The sequence below is a fragment of the Natator depressus genome, chromosome 18 (assembly GCF_965152275.1).
Source record: "Natator depressus isolate rNatDep1 chromosome 18, rNatDep2.hap1, whole genome shotgun sequence".
NCBI lineage: Eukaryota > Metazoa > Chordata > Testudines > Cheloniidae > Natator > Natator depressus.
Window position 1 is genome coordinate 6,541,834 of NC_134251.1, and position 22,769 is coordinate 6,564,602.

A 22,769-nucleotide genomic window follows, 5' to 3' on the forward strand; every position below is an offset into this window, starting at 1 on the left:
CCGGCTGCACATGGATGGGGGGGCAGGTGTGTTCATGGGTTGGGGGACGGGGGGGGCAGGTGTGTCCATGGCCCAGTTGCCCGTGGATGGGGGGGCAGGTGTGTCCATGGGTTGGGGGCCGGGGGGACAGGTGTGTCCATCGCCCGGCTGCCCGTGGATGGGGGGCCGGGGGGGCAGGTGTGTCCATGGGTTGGGGGCCGGGGGGACAGGTGTGTCCACGCCCCAGCTCACTCAGCCGGGCGGCTGGCTGTGCAGTGCGCATGTCCGCGGGGCGGCAGGAGCGCGCACGTGCAGAAAGGGGGCCGAGGTCGGCTCACGGCGCGCATGTGCTGAGGCTGCGGCCGCGCCGATCGCTGGCGCGGGCAGGGCGCATGCGCGGCGGCGGGCTGGCCTGGCGGCGGCGGCGGAGAGTTAAAATGGAAGATGAGGAGGTCGCTGAGAGCTGGGAGGAGGCGGCCGACAGCGGGGTGAGGAAGGGCCCCGGCTCGGGCCCAGCCGCGCGCGCTGGGGAGCGCGGGCGAGGCCGCGCGGCCTGGCCAGGGGGCCCCGCCTGGGTGGTCTCCGCCGGGCGGCAGCGAAGAGCCCGGGCCCCTGAGCGCCTGCTAGGCCTCTTAAAGGGGCCGTGTCCTCATTCCTGCTGGGGCCTGTCTGCCCCGCCCTCATCGCCCCCGCCCGGCCCGGCGGGACAGGCAGCTGCTGGCCCGCGTGGGTCCACGGGGGCAGGATTGTGTCTCCGGCTTGCCGGGCCCCAGCTCTCCTTGGGGGGCTGGGTCGGGTCAGGGGCTTGGGGCTGGACTCGCACGTGCCTCTCACTGCGTTTAAACTCTATCGCTCCCCCCCCCAGAAATGTGTCTGGCTTATGTGGCGATGAATGGGGGCCTCTGGGCGAGATCTTCATCGCAGGCTGAATAATAGTCAGAGTTCTGGCTGTGGCTTAGAGTCAGGATTTCCTACCTCCAAAGATAGCCTGAAACAAAGCAACCACAGGGAAGGTGCTGAAAGTTTTGCAGCTAACTCGCCCGCTCTTGTGAAAGATTCAAATGAAATCTCGCTTTAGAGAGACGCAGTGAGACTTGCAAAGTGTCGTGATGTTGGGTGGGCTCTGGCTCATCACCTGCTGCGGGTGATGTGGCTGGTAAGGTAGCTGGTACTTGATTCTGTCAAACGTGCAACATTAAATTCATTAACTAAAGAGCTGGTATCTCTAACCAGAGGCTGACAAGAAGCATGATTCCTCTCTATACTTTTTTTTTTTTTTAAGATAAGAACGTGCCTGGTTTTAGTATTACCAAGTATTCCCTTTGTTTCACTTCAAATATCAATCACCCATTTTTGATCTTCAATAGCCAGATCAATAACTTACATATCTATTGTGTCTTTCATTCTGAAGAATCCCAAAGTTGTGTTACATACAGCACCACTGAAATGCGGTCATCATTTGAGTGGTAGTGTAGGTGGGTAACCTGTATGGTGCACACAGCTGCATGGTGAGGGAAGGGGAATTGTCAGTGATGTGGAGCAGGGAGTTAGTATTCTTGTGAGATGTGCCCTAGCATCTTCCCTTTTCAGAGAGTGGACAAGCTAAATAAACAGTAAGCTTTTAAAGTGTGAGAAGATAGAATTTGGTCTTGGACAATGTCTCTCTACTTCCTTGTTTACACTTATTAATTCATTTCTCACTATCATTATTTGGGTAAAACTGTTTTTTTCTCTGTTAAAGGATATTGGGTTTCAATTTGTTTGAAAGCCATTAAGCTAAATAAGCCAGGAGTGGAGTGATAGTGTTTGCCAGTGAAACAATTATGCAGTCTGTCAATGCTGTGATCATCATTGCTATTAGAATTTGTCTAGAACATTGGTGTTAATTCCCCATCTCGTTAAAATGTTCCATGAAGGTACATAACTCGTCTGGAGGGCTGCTGATGATTCTGGCCAAGACCAATGACTTGAAGGAATGTAGGAATTCCAGGCTTCCACCCACTTTCCCTCTGTGTCCCCCCCAGTCTATACCCTTAGTAGTTGTTTCTAAACTTCTCTTACAGGAAATTCTCATCTCAAGTGGTGGTCTTCCTTAAAGTGTTTTCCCAGTGGGTCCAACAGGGGGAACTGCTGTAATCCTCAGTGCAGTAGTATTTATATTGCTCAACGGAGAGCAGACTGACCACATGGTGCTAACTCCTCCATACTTGCAGCTGCTTCTACAGTTGTCAAGTCTCTTGATGCCTGTAACAGCAGTTGGAAGAAGGAGCAAACCTAGCTACCTCCTATAGAGGCTGCTGCTACATAGGAGAGGAAACAGGAGCTACCCTCAGGTTGGAGATGCCAGCCACCAGTTGGAGACTCTAGGAGCTGACGGTGAGACCAGGGCCACCAGTGGTGGAGAGAGATCCCACAGGAAAAGAGGAACAGAATACATACAGGGAGTGGTCCGGGAGATGAGATGAGATGGTAAAAGCAGGCAGTGTGACTCTTCACAAAGGATAAAACACTTGCCATTCTAAAGATAGCTATAGACACGCTTACTCTTCATGTAAACTGCTGTAACTGCTATAAGGCTATAAAATTTGAGAGCTGCCTTAGTGGAATCACTCTGCTACTAGAACCATGAGGGAACAGCTACGTGCAAGAGCCCATGAACTGACCTGATCATCTGTTGCTGATAGGTCATTGTTTCTCCTCTCTCTCTCTCTCTCCTTCACCGAAACTTTGTTCGGCGTAGAGCAATCCCAATGACTACGACATGCAGAGCTTACCCAGTGGAGCACAACTGCTTGTCAATTTCCATCTGGAGAAGCACTATGGGCAGGTGAAGCAAAACAGGTTAAGTACTTAACTGTAGGTAGTTCATATTCTACCATGGCACGTAAGACGGGTGGGTTTGGAAAAATGTGTAAGCCATTCTGTAAATGGTATTCCTTTAAAAATGTGTGCGTAAATATTAAAATATCTCAGTTGTTTAAATAGGAACTCCTGAGTAGTGTAGGCCTGAAATTTGGGCTTAGTTTTTTAAAAAACAAACCCTCTTTGTTTTATTTTAAAAAAAAAAAAACCGTGAAAAATAATAGAAATCTTTCTTTGTGCGTTTTAAGACTTCATATGAAAAGTTTCACTTGAATTTATACATGCCTCTACAGCATACTTAGTGCAACATTGCAGCATTGCTCTTAGTGCATGAGAGCTAGATAGTTACATTGATTATTCTAGTCATTTGTGAAGATGAATATGGTGCAAAAAATAAACTGTGAAAAGTAAATGTCTTTTTAAACATATTATCAGTGTCAGGTATTAGTAACCAGCAAAAAAAAATAAAATAAACATGACTTTTAATTTGATAGTGTCCCTATGGACAATTTTATGAATACCTACCTGTTAATTATACCTTTACAAAAGATTGACTCATTAGTTGGTACTCTGTCAGTTGGGCAATATAGAACTTGTAGATTTATTTGCATATATATTTTATTTTTATCTCCTAAGTAATAATAAATGTGTGTGGGGAAAATGATGTATGAAGGATTTTTAAAGAATTGGGCTTTTGTATTCCCTTTTACTGCAGCTTGTCCTGAAAGTTGTGTCTTGTCTGATACTCTTAAAATATCAGGAATATCTAGTCTAGTATTCCCTGGTTTTGCTGGAGGAATTCCTAGATGTCTGAAAACATGTATTGTGTGCTCTCACAGCTGAACTGAAAGAATGAGTTGGTGAAACTTCAAAAAGTTGTTCGTTGCCCAGGAGTCAGAGTTTCAAACATGCTGTCTGGAAATGGCCTTTCCCTCTCAATTCTTGTGATGTCCTGTCATCAGAAGGTATGTCTGCACCGCAGTGTATAGACATACCCAAAGTAGCTTTAATCTTGGGCACCAACAGCAATGAAGCTGTAGCAGCGTCAGGCTAGCTGCCCTAATACAAGCCTGCCAGGGAGTCTGGGCACGTGCTCATGCTGCTGTGGCTTCACCGGTATTGGTACCTTAGCTAGGTAGATTAAAGGTAGCTTGGGTGTGTCTACATGTGCTGCAGTCATACTGCCAATGGCAGTGTAAATATACCCAGAGATTTCCCGGGCAGACAAGACTTTAATTTCTTATGTCAAGGAAAACAGAAAATGTTAAAACAAAAAAACTTTTAGGCAAATCAGGCATAAATCCAGCTCCTTTCTTTGCTGGTCACCTTTAAACTAATAAAAATCAAGAATTTGAGAATTAAAAGAGAGATAAATTTAAATCTCGATTCTGAATCTTGTTGCAAGTTACACCTAAGATGACTATAACAGAGCGACTAGAGTAAACACATGTTTTTCAGTTGGTTTACTTTGTGCATTTCTGTCTAAGGCCCCCATTCCTGTAGTATCTGAACAATCACAATGTTTAATGTAGTTATCCTCATAACACACCCAGGAGGTAGGGAAAATACTGCTTGTTCCCATTTTACAGATGAGGAAACTGAGCCATGGAAAGATGTAGTGACTTGTCGACGGTCTGTGGCAGAGCAGAGAATCAAATGCACATCTTCCCCCAAGTCCAAGCCTAGCATCCTAACCACTAACATAACTTAAGTTTCCTGTTTGTGAGAGTTCCTCTGTACAGCTATAACATTTTTCAAAAATAATTGTAAAACAACAAAAATTAGCTGAGGGCCTAAAGGTAGGTGTAGCACCTAGAACCATTTTTAATCTGTTTTTTGAATCTGAGTAGACTTCAAGCTGGAGACTACTTCAAGGCTAGAATGTCCGCCTTATAAGTGTATGGGGAGTATGGAGAAAAGGGGTCATTTGGAGCCAATGGTATGTCAGCCTGAGCTCTAATTTGCCTGCTTTATGTTGGTTTGATCAACTGTTCATCAATGGTATTTTGTAAATTATGCACTATATCAGTACCTCAAGACAGAAATAGGTTTGTATTGATACAGCGTTAGCTTGTTTTCACCCAGCCAGAAGTCTCCCAGAGTATACTGTTCGTTTACTAATCTCAGTGAAGGTAACTGCAGCTGTAAGTTGGGCCTGACTAATAGTTATTTATAAAATCCTGATGATCTCTTTGGCCGTCGTCTTTGAAGACCAGTACAGCAACAAATATGTTCCTCCAGCTTCAGAGTTCATGAGCCAAATACCCTGACAGATGCTGTATGGAATTTAACCTTTCATTTTTTGCTCTTCAGTACAATGTTGGTGTTTAAAAATACAGGGTAGAAGGAAAGCCTGCGTGTCTATAAAAATAATCCATGCATAACATTTAGTTAGGATACATGGTATACCAGACATACAATTCAGCATCTTTTACTAGAACTCACCACCATTACTTGAACTTGGTAGGAAGGAAAAGCTGCCATTGCTTACAGGCTAGAAGGAGTTGGCGTGCCTGTGTTTCTGTTCATAAACAGAGATGTTAGTGACAATAGTATTCTTCACCGCTTTCGCCGTCGATGTAATTCTGATCTTTACGTAAAACTGACTCTGTACTGGAAGCCAAATTCCAATTACTTGGTACAGACCTGCAGTGAAGCGACTGATTCCAATTCGTCCTTTTAAAAATAGCTGTTGAATCTTCATGTAAAAGACAGAAACGTTGATGTAACCCTTCGGTGAGTCTTACCAATAGCCATTTCCAATACGGCTGTGCCACTCTTTCCCCAAGGTGTTATGTCACTGTTACCTGCAAAGAAACTGATAGTAACCTAAGGATAGTTTTTTGTTCTTTGGAAACTTGTTTCCATTCTCAAACTGTGGCTTCAAATTTAACAACTTAATAAGCCAACTTATTGGTAACATCTCTTACGGAAGCAGTGGGAGGGATAAATTCAGATTTGCTCAACCATCTCGTATTATAGTAGTACTGTTCAGCTGATGGTGCTATGGCTTCTTCTTCCAAGGAGTAGTGCTAAAATATTAATTCTAATGGCTCTTTGTGGAAGCTTAAAACTGAGCCTGGTGTAGTTCAAAGTCTAAGTTTAAATTGACTTTGAACCCTGGCCACTTGGCTAGGATGCATCTTGCTCCATGGTGTGCCATGGGGAGCAGACAGTTTAGTTTTTCTAAATTCTTAGCAGCCAGGTGATATATAAGAGCGATTGAGCAGAGTAGTGATTGTACTTCTGATCTGCACTTTTTTTGTCTGTGCATTTGCTGTGTATTCTACCTTTCACTCGTGGGTCTCATAGCACTGTGAAATGCGTTAGCAGAGGCATGTAAGTAGCAGTCAGAGCTCAAGTCTTCTGACTCCCAATTCCTTGCTTCAGCCACTAAATCACACTGCCTCCCTACATTAATATGGAATTTACTTTAGGATCTTTCCCAGGATCTGTTGCAGTAAACTCTAATTGACCTGAAATGTGATCAAAGCACAACAGCTAAGGGGAAATGTTATTTCAGAGTTATGGAGTCTGACCCTGTGACTGCTAATCAGCATTGTCCTCTTGTCATAAAAGAATTATCCATTGAATTCGGTGGAACACAATGGGATTTTAATGTGTGAACAAAGAATCATACAAATATGGCTTCAGGGTAAAGTTGAAGGCTGAGGATGTTGACGAGGTTTAAAATGTATGAGGTTCAAGGATTACAAAGGAATTTGTGAAATAACTATTTAAAGGCTTTTATATCCCATCAAAATATTTAGCTGTTCTGAAGCCGCAGAACACAAGTTTGTAAGTCGCTGCTTAGGATTTAATGTAGTCTTGCAGAACAACTGTGGTACTTGCTGTTTCCCAGTTGTCTAACTGCACAGGCTGCTACTAAGAATTGGCTACCTTCAGAAAACCTAAGCCCCAGTGAAGCTGAAAATAGTCTTGACTGTGAACCTTGCACTGGCTACAAACTGCAGCCAGGATTTAATGGGAGTACCCTAGAAAATTAATTATTGTTCCATTAATTAATGAAACATTTCTGAGAAGAGAAATTAATGGGGAAACAAACTAGACATATCTTAGAATTAGTCGTATCTAATGCCTTTCGTACTCAAGCATATCCCAAAGCACCTTATGAAGCAGTGAGTTGGATATTAGTGGTTGAATGGCTGCATTATGCACTCAGCAATGGCTCATGCAACCTTGAACATTTTAAAACCTGTTCTCACTAAGTAAGGATATTCTAGCCAGGTCCTCAGAGTTATCCCCCTACGCTTCATAAAATGCCATAGGAGTTTTAACTGCATCCTTACAAATAAGTAGAAAGGACCTTGTTTAACATCACTGCTGAAGGATTCAACTCCTAAAGCCCAATCCCACTCCATTTATTCACTCTCAAATGGGATTACTCAAGTGAGTAAAGTGAGCAGGATTTAGGGTGGTTGTTTTTTTTTTTTTTTTTTTTTTTTTTTTGGTGTGTTCAGCAGTAATTTGTACAAAGTTCAGAAAGGGGCATGGCTACTGTTCAGAATCATAACTTCAAAATGTTCCAGTGTTTTAAGGTGGCATAATACTTCTCTCCTTGGTGACCATTACAGCCTGCTCCACCACACATTTTCTCTTGGTTTTCCACAAAATAACTCCAATCTTGTGTTTTCAGTTCACTCGACTGCTTCCCTTACTGTTCCTTAAAGTGACAGAAAATGCTGTTCAAGCTTATTCTTAAAGAGCAACTTAAAAAAACAGATTCTCTTTCAGAAAATGAATAGTTTTATGAGAATATTGCCTGGATTTTTTCTGTTCCCTTGTTCATTCTCAGCAAGGGAGAAATTGACTATGCAGGAGAAATAGTAGGACAGTAATACGCAATTCACAAAGTAAACTAACTGGAAAAAAAATAGATAACTGTTTACTTTCAGTTCCCAGTAACCTTGGGCATTAACTTTGTTTTTTCAGACATAAATGAGACTCCTCTATTTGATGAAGCACTAATTTTAACATTAAAAAAAATTATAGCCTATGCAGGAGACATAGGAGAAATACCAGTACATCTGAAGTGTAAACATTGTCCATATATAGAAAAATCTTCAGAAATAAGGCAAATTATCACTATTTGCACATTTCCAGAAATTCTGCCACTGGGGAACTTCAGGGAATTTCCTTCACTCACTATTTTAGTCTCTTGGGAACAGGAGAACTAGGTGGGGACTCCACCTCAAATTTGGCTATTCGTGATACGCTAATTCTTGCTCTTCTCCCTTTCCACCACTTCCCCACAAATTGGAGAACCATGCCTACCTGGTGTGGCGTCTAGCTCTGTACTGAACTGTGGATGCAGACTCCAACCAAAAGATGTCTGGAATGTGCATCTCTGGGTTGCCTTGGAGATGGATGCCCTTCATCTACATGTTCTAATGCATGCTGCAGAACACTAGTCCTCTATTAGTGGAATTCTCAGTCAGGATAAGTGACTGTAGACAGTGATTGTGGTAGGTTTGCCTTTTGTTCTTGGTGGATGCGACAGATTACTTTTCATTAGGTCTTGATATTTATAGCATTTGTCTCTAATGCAGATGGATGGAGATTTTGATATTAAAGACCTACTTCATGATAAATATATAGCTTCTGTTAGCCCCTGTCCACAACAGGCTTTTAATATCAAAGGATAAGCAAAACACTGTGCTTTCTGTTGGATTCTCTTGAGTCTTAAAAAATGACTGAGACAAAAACAGCATATAGGAATTCTTTTACTAAATTTAGTAATCTATTCATGGATCCCTTTGCAGGGGAAAAAGGGGAATGTAAAATGGACTTTCTTAGCTATTGTTAATGTAAACCTGGTATATAGGAAATCGTGAAGAGGAGGTATCCTCCCATAACAGAATCCAATAATCTCAAAAGATAAACATAGCTCTCATGCAGTGTGACCAACCCAACTAATGACTGTGTGTGCGCTGCATGATATTTTCTAATAGTAAGTCTGATTGTCTCTCCTGTAAGCTCGTGCCTTTCAGTTGCTGTAGTGCTTCTGGCACTCAGGAGCCATAAATCAGACCCTAATTTTAACATGTTATCTGCATAGCTCAGTGACAGTGCAGCATGTGAGGATAGTAGCTGAAGTTGGTTGAGAATCAGCTGACAAAAACAGGACTGCTGGGAGCCCCTAAAGTGATCTTGTTTCAGTTTCAAAGTGTTGAGACCAAAGTTTGTGAGGTGCATCAACTTTTCAAGCCCTAAATGCATGCAGTGTTATGGACTGCTAGACGTGTGGAAGAGAGGTCACTAATATCCCAAATTTTTTTGCTGACCCGTTAAGGGACACTGTCCAGTAAGGTGGCAACATAATTTGAATAGGTAACATTCTGCAAACTGTAACTTGACTTTTCTTACCATGAGTGCAAAATATAGCAACACCTAATAAAAAACCAATCTCAAATAGAGGTCAAGAGTGTGAGGTAACAATGTTTGTTTCAAGAGAAAATATATGATTAATACAGTATCTCTGCATAAATACACATGAATTACAAAATGTCTTGGTAAACCCCTTGGTGGGCGCTAGCCACTGGAGTTTTAAACATAATTGGAAGCTCTCGATTGTCTGTTGCTGTTCATAGTGGGTGTCTGACTGGTGTTAGAACCCCAACATGGGTGGTGGTCAGGATTATTTGGATCATGGGTGTAACAAGGAAACCTTCTTTGGGAGAGGGTGTGAGGGTGGTAACAGTGGGGGAAAAGCTGATTCTGTGCTGCCATATCATGCTTTAGAAGTGGACCAGTGAGGAGTCCTGAAATTGACCAAGGAATTACACTGCAAGGAGTCATGAGAAGGAAAGAAATAGAACACAGTAATAGGAGGGATGGTGGGAGAGAGCAGCTCTATACAGGTTCTTCTACTGTGTTCTGTTGTACTAAATCTTGATGTAATGAAAATATATGGTAGAACCACTTAAGCTGAGTACAACTGTATATAGTCCACTGACTATGACTTTTGGTAGGCTACAATGCCAGCTATTTGTGAGGACACTTTGGAATCTTATAGTCTATTTTGTTAAGACATTTGGCATGTGATTTCTGTGACCAACCATTTCAAATCTGAGTTAGAGCAGCTGCTATGCCTCCAAATCATAGGGGTTTGTTAAATGACTATGCATGCCATGTTGACTAAGCATGACTAATCAGTTGCTGAAGATCCAGAGTACTCAGCTGGACCATAGATGTGTGTGCACCCTTCCTCCAATACACTCATTCCCTTTGCAGTGTCATCCTTCGTGGATTACCCCAGGCGTTCTTAGTCTAAAAGGGCACCCTGATAAAACTGATAGATTATTTTGAAACGGAAAAATGGGGGTCTTGCCTGTCCAATGGGAAGATTGTTGAGATGTAGTAGTGTTTCCTATTTCTCATGTGGTATCTTCCCCACACACACAAATTGCTCCCACTTGGATTCATGTGACCAACTGACTGAGGACTTGGGTGGCACAAGAAGGATAAGATGGTGTGGGGTCACTGCTGACATGGGCTATTAGGAAGAACTGCGTGGGCTGGATCTAGTATGTGACAGCAATATTGGATCATAGAATATCAGGGTTGGAAGGGACCTCAGGAGGTCATCTAGTCCAACTCCTGCTCAAAGCAGGACCGATCCCTAAATGGCCCCCTCAAGGATTAAACTCACAACCCTGGGTTTAGCAGGCCAATGCTCAAACCACTGAGCTATCCCTCCCCCCATGTGTGATCACAAAGTGTTTGTGTAATTGGAATAGGGTGAAGATGGGAAGTATCTCCTCTTGGAAGAGTACCCAGTCGTTCTAATTACAATGATTTGTGGCATGACCAGGATATTCCTTCATCTCAACTCTGCTCTGATTGTGAGGCTGTTCTAGCCAGGGAAATGAGAGAAATTGTCAGGAGCAACTTACAGTTGTTAGTATGATTGTAATTAGGGGTTTGATCGGAAGAAAGTTAAGAGGGATTGCGACGTTAGGTTTGCCTACCTAGCAAGTTAGTATAGTGCAAGCCACATTGTGAACCTAGAGCGCACTACTTTAACATACGTTAATGTGCCATGCGGATGCTGCTACAGCTCACTAAAAGTTCCTTACTGAGCTTTGATGTACTTGGTTTCATAGCACACTAAGGAACTGTTAGTGCACTGTAGACGTGCACACAAGCAGTGTTAGTGTGTGTGAAACTCATGTGCTCTAAGTTCACATTCTGGCTTGTGGTCCATTCACTCACCATGTAGACAAGCCCCTTGACTCTCATTCCAAGTGCATCCAAGGAAGCAAGGAAGTGGTCTTTACATGTGCAGAAAAGAATCTAATGTGAAAACCATAATAATTTTACAAGAGAGGTGGCTTTTAACTCTTGAATTGACTTGACTGAAAGGGGAAGTTTCTGGCACTAGCTCTCTGAGGATGGTGATAGAGAAAGTAAAGGGTGGGGAGGGAGGGAATAAGAGTTTATGGAGGTGGGAGCCCTCCAGCATCACCAAAATGAGATTTCAGAATACTCTGAATGCTCTGCTATAAAAAATAAAATTTAATCTGTGTGCCATGAAAACTGCCTGTGAGATTCTAAAATGTGGCCCATAGCCCCCTCTTTGTGTGACTGCAGGGTATTGACAGCTGAATAGTCCCAGACTTTTATTACTGATTGATTTGGAAAAGCAATTTCTGCTCCTGTCAAGGAAGCAAAACCCTCAAGCAAATAGTATGGCTTTGTTGTATTTTTTTTAATCTCTCTCTGCAACATGTGCAAATTGGTTGAAGCCTTTAGACACCTGGCAAAATGCCAATGAATCTCTGCTGGTGCAAAGCAAAGGTGCCTCTACCTTAAATTTTTGAGATCTAGAGAGTGATCTTATTGGAGAATGGGACTCTTTCTAAGATACAGATTGAAGATGTGATGTGATGCAGCTTAAAGACAGTACTTGCGTGAGAAAACACGGGTTAGTTTTTCTCTTATTTAAGATTGTGAAATGGTATTGGTACTGGCTACTGTAAGTTGTCACTAGGTATAAATACATCAGGCAGATATTTGATGTGTCATTTTGCAAGTAGAGATTTAGGAGCTGTAATGAGAAACTATTCAGTGATGTTCCCCAAAACACAGGTGTCGTTCCCCCCCCCCCCCCAAGAGTCAGTATTCTGTAAGGGGTTCAGCCCAGTCATGCTCTCGTGTCAGACATTTAAGAGAAATCAAAGTAGGCTTTCCAGCTCGACGCCTTGTAAAGCTTCATGTGCTTACAGTAAGCCCTTTGCTTTTTTTGTATCTTCCAATTGTATTTCCATAGGGCTACTTTGAAACCTGTAACACCCTTTCTCTGTGCTATCCTGCCAGGTATCTGTTCCCTACTGCTGGCTGCATGTTGAGTGTAACAAGGAGTCTAGTCTTCCATGTTCCCCAGAAGGGGATTATCAAATTCAGCTCCTGTTTAAAGGAGTTGTGGGACACGATTGGCTTGGATGTTTTGGACACAAGACTGATTTTGAAGCTTGGTCACTGTGTGGTGTTCAAAGTAACTGAAATAGCACTGTAAATTAAAAGCATGGAACTCGTAAGCTGGTTGAGATGCTGCTCTTTCCCCATCCTACTCCCAAATAACAGAGTTGTTAATGAGATGTTTGAGGAAGCATCCTTCCAGTTGTCTACTACCTGGGGCGAGGTAGTTAAGCACTTGGCTTTCACAACACTTTTTTTTTTTTTTAAATGCTCTTTTCTATAGCAGGAAATAACCTCTTTTGGACTTGTGCAGACATATAAGGCAGCTCCTTCACCTTGATTTGATCCTCAGATTCAGCACCAGCCAGTACAGGAGACTTCTAGTTCCCAGCCAAGATGGCTGCATCTCCACTTCCAGTTCCCAGCCAGTCTTTCTGTTCTTGCAGGTGGTCAGAAGTAGGCAGCTTCTGATATGCTTTATTTATGCATACACCCTCAACCGTCTGTGTAGCATTGCAACTTGCTGCTAACTTTTCTGACAATATTAGGAGTCTTTATGAGGTCGAAAGAGGCTGTGGGTGCCTAGAACTATGTCATTGTCATAGTCAAATGGCTTAACTTTGGTTTGGTTTTGCAATTGAAAAACCTACCAAACCATTCATTGCCCTTTTCCAGTTAAAATCAAAGTTTGCTCCACCCAGACCGCTGTGGCTTCTTGAACACACAACTCAGTGGAACATTATGAAGCTGCCATCTGGTAGTACTTTTACCAATTTCAACATAGTCACTTGAGCTTTTGGCTACAGGTTTCTCAGGCTGGTGGCCCTAGAACCACACAACCAATAGTAAAACCATACTTATATAGAACCAAGTAGGGTTGTCAGTGACTTAGCATTTGCACCCCTTCCCTGTTCTTAGTATAGTGGGGAATTGCTATGCAAACCCCATGTAGCTGAATGGATGGCAGTAGGCCACATAGCTTCCAACCTGATAATGGCTCGTGATGGCAATGCAGACAGCCTCTCTCCTTAGGAGCAAGCTTTCACGATGGTTCTGGTTATGAGTTGAGTTCATATAATAGCTTTGTAAGCTAGCAAATGGGCAGAGGACAGCAAGCTGAGCCAGCGGTATACACTTCCCTGAGCCCTGCTAGTTACCACCTGCATGACTGAATCAAGGAGCAGCAGCTACCCCAGTGGTCTGTTCCAGTGTAACTGTACCAGAGACACTCAGGTATATTTTCCTTTTTCCTCAATGGAGTGTATAATATGTGAAACTGTTTAATGTTACTCTGATTGTTAAACAGTCACATTTCACTCCAGAGGAAGCTTCAGTGGTCGCTTAAGTGCTTGGGGAATCCTTGGGATCAAAGGTGCTGTTCCGATTAGATGAACTGCCACTCTATCACCATGAAACTTTTTAAAAAGCCATTAGTATGGGTCCCAAATGATCTTTAATGCTTTGCTGTTCTCCTACTGCTAATACCAACGAATACAGGGAAATGTACATGACCCTTTCGTATAAGAGTTTGGATTTTTTTTTCAGATTGGTATCTTTCTGTGTGTGATTTGCAAGCAAGTAAGAGTATTGTTGTAATGGAAAAAGTGAGACTAAAGAAATTACAAGTGTCCTCAAGTAGAATCTGTAAATTCTCTATAAAAGGAGAGAGGTTTCACACTGTGTTTCTCATATCCCTTACAGGAAATAGATAGACAGTTGGAAAAGAAACTGAAGATTACACAAAAGGAAAGGTAATGGTGATCTGTTGGTCTGAAACACCCTTGTTCTAGGCTCCCCTGCCTGGAGTTGGACACTTGCAGGTTCAGAGAGTTGGCACAGGAGGGTAAATTGCATTAGATATATCAAATTTAGTGGGTAACTAACCTCCAGTTGAGCTAAGAAATGGGGAGCTTGTATTATGTAATATGTCACTTTGTGGCACCTCTAATCTGTAGCAGTGTAGCTGAAAGGGGATAATTTGATCCCTGAAGTAGCGTATTCAAGAGCAGATATAGCCACACCTATAGGGAAGCCATTTAAAAAACAAACAAAAAACCAAAACTGAAATAGAATGAAGAAATTGGTGAAAGCCAAGTAACCTCTTCATGTACCAACTCTTTTTTGACCTGCTGTGCTCTGTGTCAGTGAGACTTTTGTGCCTGTATTCTGGCTTGGGTGGGTTACATCATCGTGCTGCCACAAACCTATCACTACTGGCTCTGTGGATGAGGGGAAAGCAGTGGACGTATTGTTTCTTGACTTTAGCAAAGCTTTTGACACGGTCTCCCACAGTATTCTTGCCAGCAAGTTAAGGCAGTATGGGCTGGATGAATGCACTATAAGGTGGGTAGAAAGTTGGCTAGATTGTCGGGTTCAACGGGTAGTGATCAATGGCTCCATGTCTAGATGGCAGCCGGTATCAAGTGGAGTGCCCCAAGGTTCGGTCCTGGGGCCGGTTTTGTTCAATATCTTCATAAATGATCTGGAGGATGGTGTGGATTGCACTCTCAGCAAATTTGCGGATGATACTAAACTAGGAGGAGTGGTAGATACAGTGGCAGGTAGGGATAGGATACAGAGCGACCTAGACAAATTGGAGGATTGGGCCAAAAGAAATCTGATGAGGTTCAGCAAGGATAAGTGCAGGGTCCTGCACTTAGGACAGAAGAATCCAATGCACCGCTACAGACTAGGGACCGAATGGCTAGGCAGCAGTTCTGCGGAAAAGGACCTAGGGGTTACAGTGGACGAGAAGCTGGGTATGAGTCAGCAGTGTGCCCTTGTTGCCAAGAAGGCCAATGGCATTTTGGGATGTATAAGTAGGGGCATAGCCAGCAGATCGAGGGACATGATCGTTCCCCTCTATTCGACATTGGCGAGGCCTCATCTGGAGTACTGTGTCCAGTTTTGGGCCCCACACTACAAGAAGGATGTGGAAAAATTGGAGAGAGTCCAGCGAAGGGCAACAAAAATGATTGGGGGTTTGGAACACATGACTTATGAGGAGAGGCTGAGGGAACTGGGATTGTTTAGTCTGCGGAAGAGAAGAATGAGGGGGGATCTGATAGCTGCTTTCAACTACCTGAGAGGTGGTTCCAGAGAGGATGGTTCTAGACTATTCTCAGTGGTAGAAGATGACAGGACAAGGAGTAATGGTCTCAAGTTGCAGTGGGGGAGGTTTAGGTTGGATATTAGGAAAAACTTTTTCACTAGGAGGGTGGTGAAACACTGGAATGCGTTACCTAGGGAGGTGGTAGAATCTCCTTCCTTAGAAGTTTTTAAGGTCAGGCTTGACAAAGCCCTTGCTGGGATGATTTAATTGGGGATTGGCCCTGCTTTGAGCAGGGGGTTGGACTAGATGGCCTCCTGAGGTCCCTTCCAATCCTGATATTCTATGATTCTATGACTTGTCACTGTTGTCAGTGATGTGAATTGGGTTTCTATCTTCCTGCTTGCTCTACCTCCCCTCCCCACCTCTCTTTCTCCCCCCCAAACCAAAAAAAAAAAAAATGTAAACTCCTGATGAGTGTCAGTCTTTGGTTCAGTTTTCTGGTGGCTCAGTAAGGGCAAATGCCTAAGCTAACAGAATTGTTTTGTTGTGATTTTAGGTGGGAGAGGGACTGTACCAAAAATCTGTGCAGTGGGGTTGTGGGGACATAATTCCAGAAAGGAAGGTGGGTGGAGCTGGAGAGAGAATATCAAATGCTGATGCATGCTATAGGAAATCCTGAGATGACTTAAGTATACTTTCCTTCCTACATGTTCAAATGTAGGTGCTATGGGGTTTTTTTAGCACTCAGGAATGGGCCAGATGCCTCACAAAACTATAGAATACTTCCTGCCTCAAAGAATTTACAAGCTAACTTGGGACACCCCAACTCAGAAACTTTGGGCTTTTAATTTTTAAGATTGAAACTGGTAACAAAAAACTCTAATTCATCATCCCACCCAGTTGAAAGTGAGATTCTCTGGTCCGTGTCCTAGCACCCCTCCTTTTCTTCTTCCCCCCCCCCCCCCTTTTCTTTTTTTTTTAAAGGAGAGGAACCAAAGCACCAGGTCTACCTTCTGCACGTTTGACTTGAGTGGGCAAATCTCAAATAAGGATGCTCTCTACTACAGTATCTGAGTTGCAACTATAACAAGGTCTTTAATTGTTGCAAGACACCTCCTAGTCATGAAGACGGTATCCGTCTGGTAGGGCTCCCGCTCCCAGCAGTTAACACTTTCTGTCAGTGGGATACAGATACTAATTAAATGTTTGTGTCTTTTCTTAAACAGTAGAAAATCAAAATCTCCTCCTAAAGTGCCGATTGTCATTCAGGACGACAGCCTTCCCTCAGGTCCTCCTCCACAGATCAGGATCTTAAAGAGGCCCACAACTAACGGTGTGCTTAGTAACCCCAACTCTGTGAGCAGACCAGCTTTTCCAGTAAAGTCTCTGGCACAGAGAGAAGCAGAATACGCAGAAGCCAGAAAACGAATTCTGGGCAGCGCAAGCCCAGAAGAGGAACAGGAGAAACCCATTCTAGACAGGTGAGAATGGCTGGGGCTTAATGGCAATTCTAGCTGCATCCCTGAACTAACCCCTGTAGGAAGTCCTTCAGCAAATGCCATCCTACAGATGATAGTCCTCCAGAGGGAAGAGGAGCCAGGCTGATACCTAATATGTCACATACCTAAAGCCCACGGAGAGGTGGGGGCATGCTGTTAGCAAATGTGACACGGTATAGCTCAAATGCATAGAAATGAAAGCAAATGCTTATTGGAAGCAAAGGTGTTTAGATACAGATTGTGGGCTTTTAAACACCTTCATCGAGGACAAAACTTTCTCTGATATAACCAGGGGACTAGGCAGCAGGAGCAGGTTGACTCTGCAAGGAAGGACTTGCCATGTTTCATACAAATGTCTTTAATAGTAAAACAAAAGGATTAGAAATAATTCTGCACAGATCAGTGTCTGTCTGTCTACACAGGGAGCATAACCTTTCAACAAAATGTGACTGTTTCCCCAAGCAAGGGGGCTACCGAGTTGAGAGTCTTGTCTGTGACTATCAAGCTGAGCTGGCTAGCCTAACTCAAATGGTGTGGAACAAGCTGAATTTACATCCCCCCCCCACAGCCGTGCTGCTTTATCACTGATTGGAGATTAGAAAGGGACAGACCAGTTGCTCCAGAGGCACTTTCTCACCCCATATTGCATGTTCTGCCCTGCCTTCTGATCGACATCTAATTGGCTCTGTAGTCCTTTCCCAGTGTATTCCCCCCCTCCAAGGTTATGTTTAGCTGGAGGTCAGCTTAAACTGGAGTCCTGTTTGAACAGAGCAGCAGCCACTCTTTCCAAAGACCAAAGGACTTCAGTTTAAAAAAAGAAAAGGGGTGCGTGGGGTGGGAAAAGGTGCATCACTGACAAAGAAAGAAATGATAAATGGCTCTCTGACAAAAGAAAGAAATGATAAATGTTCCTAAAGAACATCAGTAAACAAAGGAGTTGGTAACAAAACCAGAGCAGGATGATTCCGCTCGGGTAGGGTAGGAACTTGGACTTTGAAGTTACCTGAGTTTTGGCTGCCGAAGAGCAGGGCTTGGGGAAATGGAGCACTAGTCAATTCTCAATTGCCTGTGAGATCCTGCAGAGTACAGCAGCACTTTCACCATGGCGGTGACTTTCCACTGATGGACTCTTCCCCGTCTTAGTTGGAATTGCATGGGGGAGGTAGACGTATTTCTTCTTTTTAAGACTGATTTCTTTCCTGCAGGCCAACAAGGATCTCCCAGCCAGAAGATTCCAGGCAGCCCAATAATGTGATACGGCAGCCACTGGGTCCTGATGGTTCACAAGGCTTCAAACAACGCAGATAGATATGGGCAAGAGATCACGCTGTCAAAAGCAGGGTCAGCTGCCACGGGTTGCACTGCCGTGGTGGACAAATGGACTTGAGCAGAGGGAACTACCTGGTTTACTTGCACTGTGATCCCTTTGCTCTGCCCACTGTGACCTTGAACCCCATGCACTGTGACCCCCTGCTCCACCCACTGTGATTGGCACACCGACGAGGGCTGTCCCAAGTCACTGTAAAAGGAAGGGGGGTACGTTAAGGACTCTGAACAGGTGCAGAGTCGTGTGTGCCACTTCAGTTGAAGCTAGCGCCAGCAATAATGTTTATCATACTCATTAGCCTGGGATTTAAAAGAGGAATGGGAAGCCTCCCCACATGTGCATGTTGTCTCTCTCACTTCTGAGCGAGTTCTGTTTCAAAGGATCTTTGTTTTTTGTTTGTAAATCAGATCAACTTTAAACCAAGTGCATGGGAAGGGTTTTAACTGTTTAGTTTGTTTTAATTGAGAGAGGTAGTTGATAGTGTTCTAAAAAAGGAGTTTCTAGGAATTTCCACAATATAATGGCTAGGATTTGGCAAGCTTAGCTTCTCGTTCTGTATCTCCACTGCTGCCAAGCAAATGGAAGGGGACTTCCAGGTACCTGGGCTTTCTAATTGCCTTGGCCCCAGAAACCAGTGGAGTCCAGTGGCCTAGTTCACTTACTGCACCTGTCATAAGCTTGGCTAGTTTTCTGCTGGCTTGAGGAAAAACTTAGTAATACATTTCTTGTATTTGGGGAGAAGGGAATGTCGACAGATCCCATGGAGACACCTACTGCCTGCCTGCGGCTTCCAGCAGAGAAAGCAGGGTGAAGGAACAGGGCTCTGTTGCATCTAGGTTTACAAGCTAGGAATAGACTAGTTCAATGCTGTACTGGTCCACTCCGGTTAGTGCATGGTAACGAGCCTGGCTCTGTGCAGCATGTGCTTGTTGGAAGGCTGACGTATGGCAGGAGGCTGGGCAACCACTGCTCCAAAGGTTTGAACCCTAAGTGGCTTGTGATGGACCGATGGCTTATGGTACAATTCCAGTGCTGTACTTGATGCATTTACTTCTAGAAATCATAGACATCGGGAACAAACCACGTTCAATAAAGTTTGGAAAAAAAATCCCTGTTTTCATGCATTGGTGGTAACAAATGGCTTTCTGCTAAGCTCTGTCCTCCAGCCCCCAAAAAAGAAAGGGGTCTGAGGAAGGGGTCCTGGCCATGGAAGAGAATTTTAAGGTACCACCAAATCAGCTGTTGCAAGCTGTCAAATATAGCTACTCCATTGCTTCTCCTGTGCCCTATACTGTTGTGTTGCATTGTCTAACTGTATATTAGACAACAAGGAAGCTGATCAACTCTTAATATTAATTGTCTCAAGGGATTAGATGAACACTAAAGCTTCCTTCTGCTGGGGCAACAAGAATGTATCTTGTATGCTGGAAAGACTCCAGTAGTAGAGATGTCTCAGCATGTTGATAGGACCTGTTACTGTATACAGCATGTGTGGCATAGAAACAGACGATCTTTCTGTGACAGCAGCCAGAGGCCAAGAAGGATTTAGATCATCCCTTCACCTAAAAGGACCGTGGGCTAGTCTGCTTCACTGTGTTTCCAGAAGCTGCCTTTCCACACAGTTGGTTTTTTGGAGGATGTATTCTGTACAGGTGCAATATGACATGGGCCACTGTTTGTGCTTAATAGGTTGAATATTGGGCACCTGAACCCATCTTCTTTTGCCTGAAAGGAAGCAGCTGTACAGAACCTCTGCCTAAAGTGAGTTGTATGGGAGATTCCCATACAGTAAACCAAGATGTGTACAGAAATACAGCAAACAACTGGTAAAATAAACTACCTGTGTACAAAAGATGAAATCTACTAGAACGTTGATCTTTTAACTGAATTTCTTTTCTGTCCTGCCCTCCCCCGATTCCCTAAATCAAGTGAGCCCTTGGAGTGCTTGTTAAAGGATTATAATTTTTTTTTTTACGCTGCTGTAATCAGAGAGGTGGGCACAGGTGTACAGATGTCCCATTAGGCCTGCAGTTGGGCTCAAGTCCTTGTGGTTTTATAAGACTGTAATCTGATGTTTACCTAACTTCCTCTCAGGTAGGGCTTGGAATGTGCTGCATGAGCACCTGTACAAGCCGCCAGCAGCTGCTTCACAGGAAACATCTTTCCCTCATGGCAGCAAGGAGAAACTGATGGGAAGAGTAGCTGGATGGGGGAGGGTAGAACAGAAGAGGATGGGGAAAGACATTTGCGATAACTGTGTAGTCACCACGCCTTTCCTTAATCAATAATTAAAATAGCTATTACTTTGGCTGGCCAGCTGATGGCAAAAGCCTCCTGATTTAGCTTCTGATATCTTGCCAATGTTAGGACAACAGTATCCCTTTTCTGCCACCTGGTACCTGTATATCAGGGGTCTGACATCCTTGCTAGCTGCTCATAGGATAAAATCACGTCCTCCAGCATCAACCTCACATAACTAATATAAGATTATGTGGGGGGAGCTAACCAGGGCACCCCTCTCCAGCTTATTCATCCTTATAGCGTGGTCAGTCAGGATGCTTCCAACCTGCGGGCGGGGGGGGGGAACGTTCCTGGAGAAACCTGCCACTAGGCCCCCTCTTCCACGTGGACAGTAGGTCAGTGATCCTGTCCAGAAATCAGTGTTGGGATAAGTCAAAGGCCCTGTTCGCAGAGGGGCTAGAGCTCTTGTTCTAATACATGTTTATAGGGTTTTTTGTGTGTGTTCTTAGGGGCACTTTATGGTTATCTGTGTGTGTGTGTGTATGCGTGTGCACGCATGTGTGTGTATTCAGGTGGTAAGTGCAAAGCTGTGTGCATCTGCTGCAGGACACACAGCTGTCTGTCTCCCCATGGAAGTGCTCCTAAGTATGCAGAAAAACATTTTATAAATTGTATTTTAAATAAATGTGTTAAACTTTTTAAAATGCCGTTTTATTTTTTCAAACTGTGTGTGCCCTCTTCCTGGAGCGCCCCAGGGCTAAATTGGGCTCTAGAAGCCGCCCCGGGGAGTTTACAGTCTAAACTGGAGTGAGAACACATGCAAGAGGCACAACACCGGAAGGGGAGGACAAGGGGTTGTGAATAACTGTTGGCCAAGGGGAGTTCATTCCTGCTGAGAGTGGATTGAAACTACTTGACTCCTATATAGTCTCCTTGTTTGGGTTTCTATAATACGCTTTTAATGTACTGGGCAGGTCATTGAAATAGGGTCTCCTCCCATGTATGTGAAAACTACTTGAATTAAAAGGGGTGCTTTCTGAGGGCAGGGGTGGAGGGATGGTTCAGAGAGCTGGCTGCTCTAGGATGCTGGCTCTCCTATTAAGGAGGGGAAAGTAAGCAAGCACTAGAAACTAGCTACTGCTACCTTGCTTACCTAGACAGCTAATCCCAGCAAAGTAACTGGTAGCAATTGCCCCTGGGATGGTAAGTAACCATGGATGGAAGGCAGGATGGTTCATGCAGTTGTCATGGATCCTAGTTGTGATCTAGACTATGGAAGAGAGCCTATGAAAAGTCTGAGAGCCTTTGTAACGGGTTAAGCAGTCAAAAGTCCTAAGGCACCTTGTACTAAACAGAAACATATCTGTAGGATCCTGAACCCTCAAGTCACCTACACAACAAGCAGAGTGGCCTTCAATGGGTCCTTTACAACGTGTGATTTAGACAGCAGCATGGGTGGAAAGCTGCCTCTGTTCTGCAAAACACACTTCCCTTTTCTTTTGAGGTTCTCCTAAATCACAGAAACTAACAGTTTCTGTGCAAGTCCCAGGCTATGGGGATGGTAGCGCAAACAGTCTCATGTGAGACTTAAGTGAACTGAACACTAGAAAGCATTATGTGCATATCCCTGAGTGGAGGGAGATGAGTTTTCCTCATATCACTGGACCTGGACCTCGGGCAGGAATGGTCAGTCACCATATATTCAGATATCCTACAACATCACATCCTCCAGCTTCACTGGTGCACTCAAGCTTAGGAACAGCATCAGCTCTTTTACAACTTAGTGCCCTGTCTGTATACAGCGTGGCACAATTTAGATTTCTCCAGAGCTAAATTCACTTTACAATCCCATCTCGTTATCTTTGGAGAGAAGGCAAAAGATGTGATTTCTATAGAGAGCATTAAGGCTGGAACGACAAGGAAATCGGGTGCAGTTTGAGATTAGATTCAGGTTTATACCAGTTTCTTCAGTAGCTGGGGATTAGTTGGTTGGTGTCACAGCACCATGGGATAGACTGTCTGCTAGGTACCAAACTCCTAGGAGCAACCATACAACAGAACTAAGCTCTCCTTTGTGGAGCTTTCAGTTTTCACTTCCTCTACTGCTTGTAGTGCTGTTTGGAGAACATAAAGGACATAACGGCCATACTGGGACAGACTAAAGGTCCATCAAGCCCAGTATCTCGTCCTCTGACAGTGGCCAATGGCAGGTGCCCCAAAGGGAATGAATAGACAGGTTATCATCAAGTGATCTATGCGCTGTCACCCAATTCCAGCTTCGGGCAAACAGAGGCGAGGGACACCATCCCTGCCCATCCTGGCTATCTTCCATGAATCTATCTAGCTCCCATTTGAACCCCGTTATAGT

The 22,769-nt window shown here is 44.0% G+C and overlaps 1 protein-coding gene across 2 annotated transcripts; it reads left to right on the plus strand.

Annotated features, from left to right (window-relative positions):
* Positions 1 to 351: 351 nt before the first annotated feature.
* On the plus strand, positions 352 to 21,306 carry SZRD1 (SUZ RNA binding domain containing 1). 2 transcript variants are annotated; one of them, XM_074975448.1, is made up of 5 exons: positions 357 to 467; positions 2,720 to 2,806; positions 13,984 to 14,033; positions 16,561 to 16,815; positions 18,039 to 21,306. In XM_074975448.1, exons 1-5 carry the CDS (start codon positions 372 to 374, stop codon positions 18,139 to 18,141), a joined length of 591 nt encoding a protein of 196 aa, XP_074831549.1. In that variant the 5' UTR covers positions 357 to 371; the 3' UTR covers positions 18,142 to 21,306. The 2 variants fall into 2 exon arrangements, with proteins under 2 accessions (XP_074831550.1, XP_074831549.1); XM_074975449.1 differs by lacking the exon at positions 2,720 to 2,806 and having other exon boundaries at positions 352 to 467; positions 18,039 to 21,304.
* Positions 21,307 to 22,769: the final 1,463 nt, after the last annotated feature.

What these genes read in the sequence shown, in the direction of transcription:
- SZRD1 (XM_074975448.1), top strand. Translation starts at nt 372, where the DNA reads ATGCGCGGCGGCGGGCTGGCCTGGCGGCGGCGGCGGAGAGTTAAAATG. An exon ending in AGGAGGCGGCCGACAGCGGG is followed by an intron (nt 468 to 2,719) that starts GTGAGGAAGGGC and finishes TGTTCGGCGTAG; the next exon opens with AGCAATCCCAATGACTACGA. An exon ending in GAGAAACCCATTCTAGACAG is followed by an intron (nt 16,816 to 18,038) that starts GTGAGAATGGCT and finishes TCTTTCCTGCAG; the next exon opens with GCCAACAAGGATCTCCCAGC.